The sequence below is a fragment of the Crocuta crocuta genome, unplaced genomic scaffold, assembly GCF_008692635.1.
Source record: "Crocuta crocuta isolate KB4526 unplaced genomic scaffold, BGI_CrCroc_1.0 scaffold179, whole genome shotgun sequence".
Lineage (NCBI taxonomy): Eukaryota > Metazoa > Chordata > Mammalia > Carnivora > Hyaenidae > Crocuta > Crocuta crocuta.
The window spans coordinates 11258459-11276964 of NW_027551568.1; the positions used below are offsets into that span (position 1 = coordinate 11258459).

General features: G+C 44.4%; 1 protein-coding gene across 4 annotated transcripts in view; it reads left to right on the forward strand.

Annotated features, from left to right (window-relative positions):
* Positions 1 to 18506, forward strand: part of CC2D2A (coiled-coil and C2 domain containing 2A) — a 132686-nt gene that overhangs the window by 84650 nt on the left and 29530 nt on the right. For 3 of the 4 annotated variants that reach the window (XM_077750425.1, XM_077750428.1, XM_077750427.1), the window contains 9 exons: positions 2969 to 3107; positions 5563 to 5766; positions 7308 to 7400; positions 8652 to 8743; positions 11821 to 11988; positions 14443 to 14548; positions 14738 to 14847; positions 16359 to 16455; positions 17144 to 17242. In XM_077750425.1, the coding sequence (XP_077606551.1) occupies positions 2969 to 3107; positions 5563 to 5766; positions 7308 to 7400; positions 8652 to 8743; positions 11821 to 11988; positions 14443 to 14548; positions 14738 to 14847; positions 16359 to 16455; positions 17144 to 17242 (1108 nt within the window). The remainder of the gene's footprint in view (positions 1 to 2968; positions 3108 to 5562; positions 5767 to 7307; positions 7401 to 8651; positions 8744 to 11820; positions 11989 to 14442; positions 14549 to 14737; positions 14848 to 16358; positions 16456 to 17143; positions 17243 to 18506) is intronic. The other variant, XM_077750426.1, reaches the window with a different exon arrangement.

Genomic DNA, 18506 nt, shown 5'->3' on the forward strand with positions numbered 1-18506 from the left:
TGTTTTATTGTTCTTGAGGTAAAAATTAAAATATTAATCGCCTAATAAATATTAGGTGTTTAGCGGTGCCAGAAGCAGCAAAAAACATTTTGCCCTGTTTAATTTCTCCAGTAACTCTGTGAAGTATTCTTTTCTCCATTTTATAGACGGGGGAAATGCAGAGCCTATGATTATATATATGTGGCCCTCAATGTGAGTGATGATTGTTATAGAACCTTCTGGTTATATAAAGGTCTCTGTTGTTAGTTCTCTCCCTCGATTGCTAGATCCTTAGGTTCCTACCCAGAATAGAAGAAAGGCACTCTATGTCTCACTATTCATCCCTAGGCAGGGCCCACCTCCTAGTGGTTGGTGTCATAGTCCACGCAGCCTGGACTATGGGAGCTAGGTGGCCTGGGTTCAAGTCTGACTTCTGTCCTGCCTCAACAGATGGGTCTTGAGTTTCTCTTTAACCATTCTGGGCCTCTGTTGCCTCCACCATAAAATAAAAGGACTTGGGGCACCTGGGTGGCTCAGCTGGTTAAGCATCTGGCTTAAGCTCAGGTCATGATCTCTAGATTTGTGAGTTCAAGCCCAGCATGGGACTCTCTGCTCTCAGGGCGGAGCCTACCTTCAGCTCTTCTGTCCCCCTCTCTCTCTGCCCCTCACCTGCTTGTGCTCTCTCTCTCTCAAAAATAATAAACATTAAAAAATAATAATAATAAATAAAAGGACCTATCTTAATCATCAAGAAGATACTTTCTAAGTCACAGTCGTTTTCAACATGTGGGGAAATAGAGCAGACCTGGCTATGTTCCCTTTCTGCCTTCTCCATCCCGATTCGGACGTCCCTGTGGTGAGAACAAGGAACATCTGCTCAGCACCTTCTCAGTCAGGAGGTTGGCAGCCCTGAGTCCAGGGGACCCCTTCGAGCATCAGCTGTCATCCCTCCACTCTCTTTCACACCAGGGACGAACGCTCCCACTCTTCAGAAGAGGAGGTAAAACACAGTGTGAGAAACACAGTGCCCTTAACACAGCCCTGACTCAGTGGTGCTGACCATGCTGGCTTCCTGAGAATTATGTTGTGTCCCACGATGGTGCTTAAATCCGTTGTGTGTTCATCATTTCTTCTTGTATTTTACCCTCGGGTACATGGGGTCCCCAGTTGTATGGGAAGCAAGGCTGTCAGGCCATCCTGCACCAAATATGGAGGCTCCTTCTCGCTGGCCTGGATCCAGCGACTAGGGACACTAATTCACCCTGGGCACAGTTGTAGGGATACTTCTGTTTTTTGGGGTTTTTTTGGGGTTTTTTTTTAGTTTTATGGAGATATAACTGACACATGGTATGAGTTTAAGGTGTACAGTGTAATGATTTGATAAATGGATATATTGTGAAACAATCACAGTAAGTCTACTTTATATCCTTCACCACACATAGTTACAAATTTTGTCTTCCTTGCCATGAGAACTTTTAAGATCTGCTCTTAGCAATTATTTTTTTTTAATGTTTTATTTATTTATGAGAGAGAGAGAGAAAAAGAGAGAGAGAGCATGAGCAGGGGAGGGTCGGAGAGAGAGAGGGAAACACAGGATCCGAAACAGGCTCCAGGCTCTGAGCTGTCAGCACAGAGCCCGATGCGGGGCTCAAACCCACGAGTCTTGAGATCATGACCTGAGCCAAAGCCGGATGCTTAACCGACTGAGCCACCCAGGCGCCCTAGCAATTTTTAAATATACAATGAAGTACTGCTAACTGTAGTCACCACACTGTGTGTTAGATTTCCGGAACGTATTTATCGTATAATGGGAACTTTGGACCTTTTGACCACCTTCACCCACCCCACCTCTGGCAATGGCCACTCTGTTCTCTGTTTCTACAGGTTTTTTTTAGACTCCACATATAAGTGAGATCCCACATTATTTGCCTTGCTCTGACTTATTTCTCCCAGCATAATGCCCTCAAGCTCCATCCATGTTGTTGCAAATGGCAGGATCCCTTCTTTGTTATGGTTAACATACCATGTTTTCTTTATCCACTCACCCATTGATGGACACTTCAGTCATTTCCATGTCTTGGCTATTATAAATCGTGCTGTAATAAACATGGGGGTGCAGATAGCTCTTCAGGATAGTGATTCAGATATATACTCAGAAGTGGAATTACTGAATGATATGGCAGTCCTACTCTTAATTTCTTGAGGAGCCTCCAGACTGTTTTCCAGTGTTTGCACCAATTTGCATTCCCATGAACAGTGCACAAGGGTTCCCTTTCCTCCACATGCTTGCCAACACTTAGTATTTCTTGTGTTTTTTATTTTAACCATTCTGACAAGTGTGAGGTGATATCTCATTGTGGTTTTGATTTGTATTTCCCCGATGACGAGGGACGTGGAGCATCTTTTCATGTGTCTATTGACCATCTGTATATCTTCTTTGGAGAAACATCTATTGTGGCCCTCTGCCCATGTTTAATTAGATTATTTGTTTTATTGCTATTGAGTTATGAGTTCCATGTATATTTTAAAAATTAATTCCTTATTAGATGTATGTTTTGCAAGTACTTTCTTCTACCATTAATTCTTCTCTATTATCTCTAAAGCATATTTATTTTTTTATGTTTATTTTTTGAAACAGAGACAAAGTGAGCAGGGGAGGGGAAGAGAGGGAGGGAGAGAAAAAATCCAAAGCAGGCTCCACGCTATCAGCACAGAGCCCAGTGTGGAGCTTGAACTCACAAGTCATGAGATCATGACCTGAGCGGAAATCAAGAATCAGATGCTTAACTGACTGAGCCACCCAGACCTCCCTGAAAACATATTTAATAGCAGTCATTGAGTAAAGAAAAATGCAAAACTCCTTCCTTATGATCAGTTTCCCCCTTAGACATAACAGCCTCCTTAGGCAGTGCTGTCCCTGGGATCTTACAGGCCTGAGGCAAACTGCTCTGTGAAAAAGTCCATCTCATGGCATTAACTTTTTTTCCAGTGCTTTGAAGAGAGCAGATGCCATCTCATCCATTGGCACATCGGGACTGACAGACCTGAAAAAGTTGGCCAAGTGGGCAGCAGAGTCCAAGCTCGACCCGAATGACCCCAACAACGCCCCTTTGATGCAGCTAATCTCGGTAATGTGGCAGATCTGTGCACACACTCCATTTCCCCCACTTGGTGTGCTAATGATAGAAATGGCTCAGCGTTTTACACACATTTTCTTTCACACTGTGTTGTCCAGTGTGACCGTGTTTAAGAACACGAGTGCTGGGGTGAAAGACAGGCTTAAAGCCCAGCTTTGCCCCTGCCTGGCTGTGTGATCAGGGCAGGCGCTTGTGCTTCTAAGCACTGTGACCTCCTCACAGTGTGGCCATGAGGACGTGCAATGCTTCATCTCAACAGTTAGCTGGGCCCACAATCGGTGTGCAATAAATATTAGCTGTTGTTATGATGTTGCTCTCCCTCTTATGTCTAACCTCTGTAAAACGCTAAAGAAAGGCCTGATTTGGCCCCTCCTATGGAGAGGAACCTGCGTACAGATGCTCAGAGTCACCTGCTCAAGGTCACACGCTGGCAAGGACGCAGATCCAAGTCAATTTCAGAGCATGTGCTCATTCACCACACCTGGTGCGGCCTTTTAAGAAGTGGTGGTTTTGTTTGTTTGTTTTCCTGTTTGATGATTAATTAGATTATCATTTAGAATTCATTTAAGTATGTGTGAGATAAATTGCTTGTGTCTATGGTAACATTCAATATTCTTTCTTCAGTAAACTTATAAATAAAATGGAACATTAGTCAGTAAATGATTTTTCTTGGTGGCAAATACAATCGTTTTTACTCCCAAGTTCATAATTCCCACAAAAACATCATAAACAAGTAGATGATCCAGAAAGTGACCAAAGCGGCACATTCTGTAATCACGTTCACTAGTGTGAGTTCATCAACAGGGTAACTGTAACCCGGATGACATTTTCATTTCTGTCCTAGACTTTCCAAGGTAAGTCTCAAAGCAAGCTTGCGTTTACTCTGACTTTTGCCTTTATAAGTTTTCCTTCCAACTCAATGATACTTCTGACTATGACTAAGAGAAATATTAGGAAGAACAGGCCACATTACCTAGAGTGTAGTCTGTTCCATAAAGAGGTTTCAAATCACGTTCCGATGACTGTGTTTAAATCAGCAGCAAAATAGTACCAGTGGCACCTTTGGGTTTTTTTCTTTTTAATATTTGTCTTCGCATAGAAGGACAAAACACAGGGATGGCCTTCGGGACCTGTTTCTTTTTTGTTTTAATCTTTTTTTAGTTTTTACTTATTTTTGAGAGAGAGTGCAAGTCAGGAAGGGGCAGGTAGGCAGGGGTGGGGGGGGAGGGGAACAAAGGAGCTGAAGCAGGCTCCAGGCTCCACACTGATAGCAGTGAGCTCGATGCGGGGCTCAATCTCAGAAACTGAAAGATCATGACCTGAGCCAAAGTTGGCTTCTCGACCCACTGAGCCACCCAGGAGCCCTAGGACCTCTTTTTATGGATTTTCACAGCGGGATCACCTTCCCCACTACAAAGCCCCAGCAAATCTCTCCTCCCTGGCTTTCCATCGGCGAGGAGGAGGTTGTCATTGGCAAAACACCCAGCAAACAGACACCTGGGCAGCCTCCCAGCTGTACCCTGAGACTGTCCTTTCTGAGCCAGTGTATGGGGCATCAGGGACTGGCATCCAGATCTGGCTCTGGCTCTCTTTACTCAGTGACCAAGGCCATGCGGTGCTGTTTGGAGACAGAAAAACATGGCCTTGGAGCCAGTGAAGCTAATCACCCGACTCTGGGGCCTTTATCCACATATGTGCATAAATATATTTTAAAAACTATAGGGGCACCTGGGTGGCTCAGTCATTTAAGCGTCCGACTTCGGCTCAGGTCACGGCCTCACGGTTCGTGGGTTCAAGCCCCGCATCAGGCTCTGTGCTGACAGCTCAGAGCCTGGAGCCTGTTTCGGATTCTGTGTCTCAGCTCTCTCTCTGCCCCTCCCAACTCATGCTCTGCCTCTGTCTCAAAAATAAAAAACTATAAAAAACTTTAAAAATTACATTTTGTTAAATATATTTTAAAGCCATATTAAGTTATATTTAGGTTTATAGTTTATATTTAAGTTTAAAGTTATTTTAAGTTATATTTAAAATGTATTTTATATTAAAATATATATAAATTCATATATTAGATTTTATAACACTGTGTATAAAAGCAACCTTATTTCCTGTAGTATATTCCTAATAATATACTGATATAAATCTCTCATTTATTCAGTCTGTATATTTGCATAACACCTATGAGGGTAGCATGCATACCCAAAAAATGAACTTTATGATTTTTTTTTTGAAAAATTATTTGCAATACTTTTTATGGCTAGGACATGAATATAATAGCACCTGCCTCATTACTATTGTATTTTAACATATGTTGTCCTTAAACACGGGATGTGTCCAGTCTCCCAGTCTAAGACTGTTAAGCTTCCATTCCCAAACCAAAAGCTCGATGCCAGGTTTCTTCAGGGGCGATCTGCCAACCACCTGAAGTTGTGACTCTTCTGTTTTCTAGGTTGCTACTAGCGGTGAATCTTATGTCCCTGATTTCTTTCGACTAGAACAGCTGCAGCAAGAATTTAACTTTGTTTCAGACGAGGAATTAAACAGATCCAAACGATTCCGGCTTCTTTGTCTTAGAAGCCAAGAGGTGCCAGAATTCCGAAATTATAAGCAAATTCCAGCATATGACCGAGAAATTATGGAAAAAGTATTCCAGGTAAGAAATTGCCATGGAGGAGTTAATACAGTAATAAAATATGTCTGTACCACTTGGTATATACTATAATGAGCGTGTTTTCTTTCTGTCGTGTTCTCTGTAGTGATCTTGAGCTCTCGTTTATAGTGCTTGACATAACTTTTCCATTATTTTTCTTAAACTTAATGTTCAAGTAGTCTCTTTGCCCAATATAATGACACATAAACTAAGAGAAATTAGAATCGTAGGGTTGAAAAGTATCTTTGTGTGTTAATATGGGAAGTTATCCTGCCACATTATAACGGTCAGTAATTCAATGCCATTTTAATCCATTAAGTATTTAGGAAGCTGGTAAACACTGCAGGTGTGGGGGTGGGGAGCCGCTGGGGTCTCAGGTTGGCAGAGCTGGACAGAGGCAGGGCGGGGCATCCTGGGCATAAGCTTAGAGGAGGAGGGCTTCGGGAGGTGGGGAGCCTTTGAGGAGCTGCAGGTAACAGGCCAGTGTAGGCAGGGCAGGCCAGTGAAAGCCAGACGGGCAAGTTAGTGTTTGTTGAGGTAAGTGCGGAGTCATTAGAAATTGAGACTAGTATGATTTTTTATGCAGAAACCATAGAAATGACTGGAGAATACTTTTGGTTACTTGGTTCTTCTTTGTATTAGTTGGGATTCGTGATGGTAAGTGATAAAAAGCCAACTTAAGCTACCTTGGGCACCAAGGGGGGTTTACTGGACGATGAAATGCCAAAATAGGATTAAATATCTAAAGGGGCGTGAATGGCAGGAGTTCACGTGTGCCCCAAGGACACCTGGATCCAGAACCTGAACGCCCCCCAAGACTCTGTTCCGTCCTGGGCTTCCCTTGGTCCTGTTGAGGGCTGCATGGTCACCGGCAACATCCAAGTTCACATCTGGTGGCTTCAGCCAGCAGAGATGTGTCTTCTTGTCCCAAGCTGGAAATCTTGGGAAGAGCTGGTTTGTTGCCCAGGCTGGGTTAGGAGTGACCCTGGGCTATTGAGCTGTGGCCAGAGAAGGACCAAAACAACACGGCAGCTCCCCCGGGCCCCAGGGGAAATTTTATTGATAGAAAGAGAAAGCGAAGCCTAGCAGCCTAAGACAAAGCTAACCCACCCACAACTCCCCTCCAGGTGGTGACCCAAGGCAGCCGCAGCCAGAGGCTATTTACTATTTTTGCCTTTGCTCTGCTTAAAACAGAAAAGACAAAAATGTAAGCAGAGACTTTGGCTAAGTTGCTTGGGTGAGCTGAGCATCTGGAGTCTCTCTGTTATCTCTGTGCCCCTGTGTCTCCGTGCATGAACATCCTGAGTTGTAACTGTTCTACAGAATTATCTTCTACTTAGAAGGCGGTTCAACCAACCGATTCCAAAACCCACACACTGCATCAAAGATCAATTCTGAAACCAAAAATGAAGAGGAAGGTGGAAGAAACCTTTAGAACCGTAATTTATTACTTAAACCACATGGGATAAATTCTCTCCTCCAAAGAAGGGCATGGGCGGGTACTAGTACTTTAAAATCATAAAATTATTCCTTTTTGATCTCAGGACTATGAGAAACGCTTGCGAGACAGAAATGTAATTGAAACCAAGGACCACATAGATACCCATCGGGCTATAGTAGCCAAGTACCTCCAACAGGTAAGGAAAATCATTTTACAGAGTCCTCACAAGGGGAAAATAGCCAGTACCCTAAGACTAGGGGTGGGGGTGGGGGGTCTTTATTCTTCTAAGTTATCTACAAGATACTTAACTGTCACTTATTTGCTCATAATACAGATAAGAAATCAATAGCCGTCTTCATCTCTTGAACACGTGAAACACTAGTATTTATCTCAGTTTATTATCCATGGTTATTTACATGGGGTATGAGTACAGGGGACACAGGTTCTAAGTCATGGTTTTCCTCATATTTGAATGTCTGCATCATATCACCTTTGTAATGAAAAAGTTTTATGAACCACATACTAACTGCCCTAATGCACTAAAATCTTGAAACATCCTTTTGCGCTTCCTTCCTTTAGTAAATGTAACTTGTAGGAAATACTACAGTACATTTTTCCCTGCAGATAAAAAACACCTTATAAAAACACAATTTGTGACATTTATGAGGCCCTTTATTTAAAGAAAAATTAGAGGGGCACCTGGGTGGCTCAGTCGGTTGAGCATATAACCTTGATAATTGTTTCAGGTCATGATCTCATGATTTGTGGGTTCGAGCCCTGCATCAGGCTCTGTGCTGACAGCTCAGAGCCTGCTTGGGATTCTCTGTCTCCCTTTCTCTCTGCCCCTCTCCCACTTGCTCTCTCTTTCTCTCAAAATAAATAAACTAAAAAAATAAAGAATAATTAAAAAGTAAACCAGTCTAAGGGTGCCTGGGTGGCTTAGTCAGTTAAGCATCCTACTCCTGATTTCAGCTCAGGTCATGATCCCAGGACCCTGGGATCAAGCCCCACGTCTGGCTCCATGCTGAGTGTGGGGCTTGCTTGGTATTCTCCCTCTTTCTCTCTCTCTCCCCTCCCCACTTGTACTCTTTCTCTAAAAAAAAAAAAAAAAAAAGGTAAAATAAAAAAAGGAAATCAACCTGAATAGAGAAAGAACTCCAGAATCTGAAATGTGTATGCAATTGTTCATTCATTCTGCAAAACTTCACTGTCATCCACCAGGAAATTTCCCAGGTCCCAAGAATACAGCAGTGAACAAAACAGAAACCCCTCTGCCTTAGGGAGCTTACACTAATGAGCAAAGTGGGGTGACTTAGAGGGGAAGAAAAGTGCAAGTTTGCTGGGATGACTGAGGTGACATCAGGTGAACACTCCAAGGGGTTTAGGGAGTGAGCTGTGAAGTCTGTGTGACAGGAATATTTTAAACAAAACACATGTCTGTCCTCAGGTTAGAGAATCGGTGATAAATCGTTTCCTAATTGCAAAACACCATTTTCTTCTTTCGGACTTGGTAGTCGAAGAAGAAGTTCCCAATATCAGGTAAATGCAGACAAATCTTTTGTTTCTTATAAAAATGATTTTTATTGTCTTATATTAAAATTTTCGTGTCAATAGAGAATTCTTATCCTTGTATGGTATGCACTTGGCCTCCAGGAGTGCTGGGAACCGCTAAAACGTGATGGACGCCTAATGGTTACCTTAGTCAAGAGGGTTTTGTTGAACAAGTCATGTGAGATGCTCTCCACCCCGCCCGGTAGACACCGTCTCACCTCCCACTGCGCCCAAGTCCACCTCACAGCCTTTGCCAGTTCCTCGCTGCAATCAGACTAGTCTGATGGCTTTGCCTCCCCCTCCCCCTGCCAGACTGCCCCTCACGCCCGCACACTAGACAAACGGGGTGGCCAGGCACTAGCACTGCGGACCCAAGTGGGGGGCTGAGGGGAGGCAGAGCTGCTGTTTGTTTGGTGAGGGGGTTAGGGGCAGCAGAGAAAATGGAGATTTACATAGAAGTTGAGAACTGACTGCATTTGATTGATTTCCCTATTACTTGGAATTATCCTTAAATTTTCTCAACTCAACGTGGAAGCATAAAAGATGAAAAATAACTCACTATTTTGGTGGTCTTGTGTACTCCATTCACTTCCTGACCCTTTCTGTGATTAAATCGCTTGGTCTCCCAGAAAGGTGATTTCCTATGCATGTACTCCCTCTCCACCACCAGGTCGGGAAGGAGACAAAAGAAATGTCTATCCGGGGAAGCCCCCTTTCTATGACTTGGCCTCCATCCATCTACAGAAGGGAGGGCGGTGGTACCCACACAAATTCGTGCAAACCCTCCCTCTTCATTCCAGGCCGAGGGCAGTCACTGACTGTATTGTTTCAGCCATGAAATTTACACTTTAGAATAGATGATGATATTTCATGCTGTTTTTCCATTTCATTTCTTTCTTTTTTCTTTTTCTGCTTTACTTTCTGCATTAAGTTCTGAAGGCTCAGGGTATGTTCTTTCTTCTTTTAATTTTGGTTTGTTCTCAGCGTTAATCTAAGATGTTTCTGTATTTAATGGTCCCAGCCCCCATGATGTTCCCATGCTGACATTTGGGAGGGCAGGCCAGCGTCCTGAGCAGAGTCACCTCTGGGGGAGGGGAGAAGTTTTGACAAAGGGAAGGGATGTGCCATGTTAGGGCCCCCCAGGTAAAGGTGTCCCTCTGAGATCCCCAAATATGGGTTAGGTGGGTGTCCTGGCAGAGTGATTAATAAGATGGGCTTCATTGGCGAGAACATGAATCTTGAGGGCATTATGCTAAGTGAGATAAATCAGACAGACAAAGACAAAGACTGTATGATCTCACTGCTGTGTGGGATCTAAAAAGCCAAACTCCTAAAAACAGAGTAGAATGGTGGTTACCAGTGGCTAGGGGTTGGGAGAATCAGGAGATGTTTAAGGCTTACAAACTTGCAGCTAGTAGAGTAAAAAGTTCTGGAGATTCCAGGCACAGCAGGGGGAATATAGTCAGTACTGCATCATAATCTTCAAAGGTACTATGTGCCTAGATCTTAATTGTGCCCCCCACAAAAAAGAAATGATAATTATGTGACGTTCTAGTGGTATGGGCTGACACCACCGTGGGAATCATATTCCAGTATGTAAATGTATCAAACCAACGTGCTCTATGCCTGAAATGTAGTCGTTCTATGTCAATTACATCTCAGGAAAAATAAATTGAAAACACTAAAATGTGGAGAATAAGTCACACACAGAAAAAGAGACTTGCAATATCACTCTCCTCACACTCTTTTCTTGGTGGGGGAAAGATAGGTATTTTTCAAACCTTTACATTATGTTGACATGTGATGGGTCGGCTCTTGTTTTAAGTGAGTTAAAGATAAATATATGTAAGTATTTTTAAAAGAGGAAGAAGCTGGCTGTTTAGTCAGAGGGACCGGAGTTGGAACCCCAGCTCTCTCCTACTTGGGAGCCTTCAGCAAATCTTGTCACCTCCCAGACACCTGTCACTTGTCACCTCCCAGAGCCTCCAGTTTCTTCATATGAGAAATAGGGTAAGGGTTAGAAATATTCTGGGTACAGCACCTCGAGCTCCACTTGAGCCGTAGAAGGTGCTGGTAAATGGCAGTTGCTCTGTGAGACAGAAGACCCTGGGGAATAAGTGGGATCCCCTGGGGAACTCCCCGCCCCCCCACAGCTGGCATGTGCCCCTTAGAAAGAGGCTGCCCATCAAGCAGGCTCCATGCTCTCCGGGAGGAAAAGAAGGGAGAGCAGGGCCACCTGAGGCTGGCTCTGTGCAGCTGGCCTTGTCCCCTGGCACCGGGCACAGTAGCATCAGCTTGCGGATACAAGGTCACATCTGTGCTCCTGTTCAGGCTCTGGGCTGGCATTGAATTATCTGCTTCATGGCCCTTTCGCCCACCATGTGCTTCACCAACAGTGCTTCCATACTTCTGGAAGTGTTGATGGGATTTCACCTCAGTGAGAGGGAAGGGATGAGAGGGACCTTCCTGCCCCTCCTCTTCCACTGCCATCACGTCATGGTCATCTTCCCAGCAACCACCGTTTTAGGGCATCCACCAAGTGCTAGACCAGTGCCAGGTGCTTTGCATAAACCCCCCAGAAGGTAGGGATGATCATCCCCATTTTACAGATGATGAAACAGAGACTTAAAAGGTGAAGTAATTTGCCCAAGGTCAAAGAGTGGAGCCAGGAGACCCCTGGGAAAATGCCTTGGGGCTCAGGAGAGGGAGCTCCCCTTCCAGGCCAGCCGTGTGGCTGGGCCCCTGGGGCAGGAAAAGCAGGAAAGTACCTACCCGTTTGACGGACCCTGGGTGGGCAAGGCAGAGCACATGGCGGGAAGCAGGAGGGGCCCAAGCACACTTTTCGTCCTCTGATCGGTAGCAGCTGAAATCAATCTTAATAATCCAGGCCAGAGGATCTCCCTAATTCTCGGGAGAATTTCTTGGCAATTTCCACCCTTCTTAATCAGACAAAGAGTTTTTCAGGGAGGCTTTGAGGGACCTTGGGGGAGAATTTGGGAAGCTGTCTCACAACTTTCCAGATCTTTCTTTTCCATAGAGTCCTAATCCTATTCTGTAATCATTAGCATTTTGGGGCTAAGCCTTTTCAAGCTGGCAGAACAAAAGCGACCCCTGAGGCCAAGGAGAAAAGGCCGGAAGAAGGTGACGGCCCAAAACTTGTCCGATGGAGACATCAAGGTGCTGGTGAACATTATCCGGGCTTATGACATCCCCGTGAGAAAGCCAATAGCAAGGTAAGAGCCATCCAGACAGCCCTGGGATGGAGAGAACAGGGTCCCAGCCAAGTGGTTCACCTCTTTTATAACACGTCCACTCCCACTTTTAACACAGTTGCTGTTCTGTCCAGGGATGGGGGAAGGTCTTACAGAAGTCAAAGCCCTATCAGTTGCGAATAATAGACCATCTGAATCAATTTAGGCTAAGAGGGGACTTATTGTATCTGAAAGAACTAAAGGTGAAGAGGAACAGCTGAACTACACGGTAGACTGTAAAGATTGGGATGGCTCTTCTGAGGCTCTGTGATCTCTCTTGCTTGCTTCCCTCCGTGGGTTTGTTTTATTCTTCTCCTTGTGAAGGAAGTCATCCATTCAAGCAGGGTACCGTCCACCAAGCATCAGCTTCTTAGGAGAGAATCTGAGGGTTCTAACTTGGGTCAGGTGTTGATCCATGACCTAATCACGTATAACCAGAAAGGCAGGGTCCCCCAGGCCCAGCCCTGAAGGTGGTGGAACAGTTCTCAGAGAAGGAGGTGTGAGCAGAGGAGATACCCAAAAGGTGTATGTCCTAGGTTCTGAGCATACACACTATGAGCATAAAAATATGACTTCCCTGTAATCTGCTCTGAGAAATGAGGGATGGCTGCTGTATTGCACTACAGTGGGGTGGAGGGGGACCCCTCAACCATAGCAAGGTGAGCCTGAATTTCTTAGAGAACAGAGATGAGCAAGAATTAAAGAAAGAAAGAATGGCTCTGTAGCTCGGGGGTTAGAGCACTGGTCTCATAGAGTAAGAAAGAGCAAGAATGAAAACTTCCATCTGCCGGTGCTCTTGCCAGTGTAATGAAGGAGGCTGTGCTTTCTTGCCCAGTCATCAGGTTCCAGACACCTGGAACCTAAGCCTCTTTCATGTATATTATTTCACTTACTTCTCACTATGATTACTATATCCATTTTAAGAAAGGGAAAATGTCTGGGTAGCTTGTCCAGGGTCATCAAGTATGGTCTGATCCACAGAACACCGTTCTGGCTTTTGGCATTTTCTTTCCTTTCTAGAGTCTTCCCTTTAAACTGATCCCCCATCCATTCTGTTGCCCTATTATTTTTATTAACTCTTCCACCCATCACGGAACATCTGATCATCACCAACTATTCCCAGCATTTGATTACTAGGAAATGCCCATTTAAGCTGTTGAATCTCTGAATAGCCACACCCCAACCCCTTCACCTTGATAGCATCAAAGCCCAACTGTGTGTGTGGGGGCGGGGGGGAAGCTGTTTTTTAAAATAACGTATAGGTGTTGCTCTCATTTTGGTCTCTATATGTATTTTTTTAACTTTTTAAGTTTATTTATTTATCTTAGAGAGAGAGAGAGCAAGGGAGGAGCAGCACAGAGCTTGACACAGGGTTTGAACTCATAAACCATGAGATCATGACCTGAGCCAAAGTCGGATGCTCAACTGACCGAGCCACCCAGGCGCCCCTCTATAGAATATTTTTAAGTGTTGAACCATTTCATTCAAATTACAAGGAAGGTTAGTTGATCCATGTTCTACATTTCTGTGTAGGTTCATCCAGACAGCTCAGATATCAACTCTTACATTAAGCCTGCCTGAATCTTAACCCTCTACCTTTGCATCCAACTAAATAGGTTTTTTAAATTTTTCATCCACCTCTCTGTACTCTTATGGCCCATGCCCATCCCTATGGTCTAATGTGTCTCCCACTGAATTTTGATTCTTTCTTTAAGTGTCTACTGGCCATTTTAGGTGGAGCTGAAATGTGTCTGATTTGTGTTTGCAGCCCGAGGGTCTAACCCAGGGCCTAAAATACAGTAGGCACTTCACAGATGTTTTCGTAATACTGTAATTGATGGTATTCCAAAAAGAAAAAGTGCTTCTCTGGCAGCTGTTGTGTTAAATATTCCACTCTTATTGTCTCATGGTTTGTCTGAAATCCTTATCTGGGAAAAGGTAAGACGGTTCAGTAGAAAGAGCCAATTTATACTTTGCCTGGTAATGAATGTGAAATACTCGGTAAACTACGTAAACTTCAGTACAAATATGCGGGGGGGGGGGGGGCGTTAGGATGAGGGGAGAGCTGTCTGGGAGATATTCTCTGTAGATGACCTTCATTTCTTTTTGTTAAGAATCCCCAAAGGGAAAGAGGGCAAGACCCATAGCTCCTAACTCCAGCTAGGAATCTCTGAGAATCTCTTTCCCATCAAGGGGTGGCTCACTAGGGCACCCCCCTGGGAGAGGAGTGGGTGGAGAGGACCCTTTTCTCTGTTCCAACCAGACATGCAGACCTAGGGGTGGAAGTTGGGATGGGCCTAAAAGCTTTCTGAGGTGTCAACAAACTTAAAGAAAATGTCTGTTGCCAGGGCCATACATCTTTGGAGAACCCACCTTGCTGAGTATCTCATTAGACCTTTCTTGTCATTAATTTCTGTCATACGTTTTCCCACCTAGCAAATTCCAGCAGCCATCAAGATCTTCAAGGACTTTCAGCGAAAAGCATGCTGCCTCCCCAACCACACACAGCCCAACCCGCAGTGCTGACTACCCCCTGGGCCAGGTGAAATACCTCAATGCTGGGTGTCCGCTTAGAATCTTGCCCCTTAAGAATTGCCTACAAACCTTATCGTCTCTTTTCTGCTTCATTTTCTTTGGAAACATACTATTTGGTAAACATATTCTGCCTCTGTTAAGAACAAAATACTCCACTAACTGTTATGGACACTCACAATCTGCTCTTGTTTTTAAGGTTTTAGTACGTCCTTTTGTAGAAGTTTCTTTTCAACGAACCATCTGCCACACAACTACGGCTGAAGGACCAAACCCCAGCTGGAATGAAGAACTTGAACTTCCATTTAGGTAAGCATATTTTCTTCTTTAGGGAGCGGTAGGGTATTTTGAAGGAGATGTGAATAAAATGGAGCCCCGGGGGGAAATGGCCACAGTGAAAGGTTCTGTAGCTAGTGAGCCGGCTCAAGATCCAAGAGCCTGACACCGAGTCCTATTCTGCTCCTCTTGTACCACAATGGACAAGAGCAAAATGGGAAAATGTCCAACTTTTGAAACTCAGGTTCATTGTTGGAACATGCCCATGCCTCTCCAGGCTCTGGCTTCTTTGAGCCCTAAGCTTCCCATTCCCTTGACCTCATGGCCCCTACACTACTTTTCGTTTGTTCCTCGTCTCCCTGACTCTGGAAGCTTCAAATAAATTCCGTAGTCTGTAGCTCCCTATTTTCCATAATTATGCTTTCTTCCTCCGCAGAAATAACATAGAGGGATTTAAAACTTTGATTAAATGATTTTGGATATTTAAGATTCATTATTTCAGATCTTGAAGCATCCTTAGAAATTACCATTCTACCTTTATAGAAAAGAAATTAAGGGGTGACTCAGTCAGTCGGTTAAGCGCCCAACTTCAGCTCAGGTCATGATCTCACAGTTTGTGGGTTCGAGCCACGCTTCAGTCTCTGTGTTGACAGCTCAGAGCCTGGAGCCTGTTTCAGATTCTGTGTCTCCCTCTCTCTCTGATCCTCCCCTGCTCAAATTGTCTCTCTCTCAGAAATAAAACGTTTTTAAAATTTTTAAAAAAGAAATTAAAACCCAAAGATGGGAGGTGACTTGCTTAAGGCCACATAGTACCTTAGAGACAGAGCAAGGATTAGAACTAGTTCAATCAGAAGAGAGGGACACATACCACTGTTGTACGTAGAACAAGCGTAAAGAATGAGAAAACATAAAGGCAAATGCTCGACATACGTGCCATAGCCCAGTCTTGAGTTGTACCACAGAGCAGCCTGCTTGGGCCAGGCCTGGCTGGACTCAGAGCAGCCATAGTACAGGAGATGAACCTCACCCCTGCACTGCTTTAGTTATCTGTGGGGAAAGTGAGTGCGAGGCAGGGGCCACTCCACCAGCCATATGACTCTAAGAGGTTTGTGACTGGGGAATGGTCTGCTGGAGAGGCATCTTCTAGAGCCCAGTTGCTTAGGGAAATCTGCATTCTGGCACATTGGCCAGCAGGCGACTTTGAATGTAGCCTTTCCCCTGAGCCACCCAGCCATGGCCAGCTGGCTCCCTAAAGAGCTCCCCACACAGGTTGGAGGGGATGACATGAGACTCCACAGGACAAGCCAGCAGACAGCGAGTTTATCTCTCTGCACGGGGCCTCTAGCCTAGTGCCCTTTCCACTTGAGTATAGGGATTATGTTATCGCATCCCAGTATAAAGATAAATATTTGAGATGAAAGCACTGCTTTTGATCCTCATATCTATGCTCATATTTGGGCATTTTTCAAATTGTGACATTTGAGTGCTCGTTGCTTCCATTTTGCCTGTGTTCATAGTCACTGGTCACATGTGCCCATTTGCAGGGCTCCCAACGGAGACTACAGCACCACCAGTTTGCAGTCAGTGAAAGACGACGTGTTCATTAACATTTTTGATGAGGTGCTCTGTGACGTCCTTGAGGTGAGTTCACAGCGCTGAGGAAGACGTCTGCGTTCATTTTCATGCCCTCCACTCACTGTAAGTCGCTAACACATTTCCCATCTCTGTGGCGTTTGAAATGTTTGAAACTTGATATGTATAAATGGGAAAGGGAGAAGGGAAGAGGGGAATTAGCTTTTTTCTTTTGTTTTTTATAACACCCAGTGCTCATCCCCACAAGTGCCCTCCTCCATGCCCATCACCCCCCTCCCACTCAGCTTTTTTCTTTTCAAATAAGTGTCTGCTCCATTCAGAAACTGCACTGGGTGCCGTGCATACAGGGTCTTAATACTAGAATAACTTTGTGAAGTGGACTGTTAAATCTCCAATTTACTGGGGCGACTGGGTGGCTCAGTCAGTTAAGTGTTCGACTCTTAATCTCAGCTCAGGTCTTGATCTCAGGGTCTTGAGTTCAAGCCCCACCGTGGGCTCTGTGCTGGGGGTGAAGCCTACTTAAAAAAAAATAGTGATGGGGAAACTGAGGTTCAAAGGGGCTAAGTGACATCATTAGGGTCACAAAACGATTAAGTGACTGAAGCAGAATGTGACTTAGGGCTGTCTAACCTAGTTCACAGAGTTTTAGCCAAACCCCCACTACCTTCCTGTGACCCCATTAATTAAATGCGAGGCTGAAGTTCTCAAACAATTACTGCTTCCCACCTTCCTTCAGGATGACCGTGAAAGAGGAAGTGGAATCCACACCCGTATTGAGAGACACTGGTTGGGATGCGTGAAAATTCCATTTAGCACAATATATTTCCAAGCCAAGGTGAGCACCTAGAGTCAGAATTCCCTGGGAATAGGGAATGGCTGTGTCCATTTTTCCTATTACAACTTTCTTTGCAGGTCTGTGCCCTCCACAATGAGGGAGCCCATGTGCAAGTCACTGTCGGAAAGATAAAAAGCCATTGATCTTCGGTCATATTTGCGTGGCTTATTAAACATCGATCTCCCTTGGAGGTAGTCGTTAATGCAGGGCTGTTCCAATCTGAGAATCCTTCTATCACTTACACAGAATTGATGCAGAAGGTGGGACAAAGTGGAAACTTGTCAAAATGACAAAAGTGGCGTGGATGGATGTCAGAAACTAACTTGAAGGGAACAGTCGGGGAACAGTGACAGCCCATTGAATCAAGTGCATTCTATTAATGTTTCTAGAATCCTCACTATTTCAAACATGAAAAATGCTTAGCAGAGACTTGTTCAGCTAAGTCACTCTTCTTCAGAGTCTAATGATTTTGCTTAAGGGGACCCATTAGGTTAACAACTCTTGAATGATTTAGTAGCTCCAATCTGGGACAGTGAAAGATTCTGAAATGGCTTTAATATCCTGGTATTAAATCCATGGCAACAGGAGGATTTGAGCCACAAGACTGTAGCTAATCTCAGACAGCTACAGAGGGAACGGCTTAATTCCACATGTGGTGACCACAGAGCAAGTGGCCACATGGTCCTCGGCAAGCCTGGGGCTTGGATGGGTTGGAATCTCCAGGATAATTGGAATTGCAGTTCTCACCCTAGACAAAGGGACAGTCTACAGGTGACGCTTCAGTGATGTGCTGGCCAAAACATTTACGTGTCCCTCTTTGAACAGATTTTAAATGAAAAAAAAAAAAAATTTAACAGCACATCAGTTTGTAAACGAAAGTGCCATGTTATTGGGCAATGTTGAATTTCACATCTGCAGGGGTACTCAGAGGTAACTGCTCCAAATCCCTTCTTGATAAATGAATCTCCTTTACTGTATTCTGGTAATATCCATACTCTGTTTGAGTGCCTCTAGAAACAGGGAACTCTCTACTTCATGAGGCAACTTGATCCCTTGGCCATAGCTCTCTGTTACAGATTTCTTCCTTGAACTGGGCCATAATCTATGTGCTTCCCTATTCGTAGGTCCTGGTTTGGAGCTACGCATAACAAGTAGAATCCTGAGTCACTATTACTAGTAGGAATAACTATACTTATCACATATTACATGCCATTACCTGCTAGTGTGTACATCACCTCATTTAACCTCACAACAACCCAGCAGG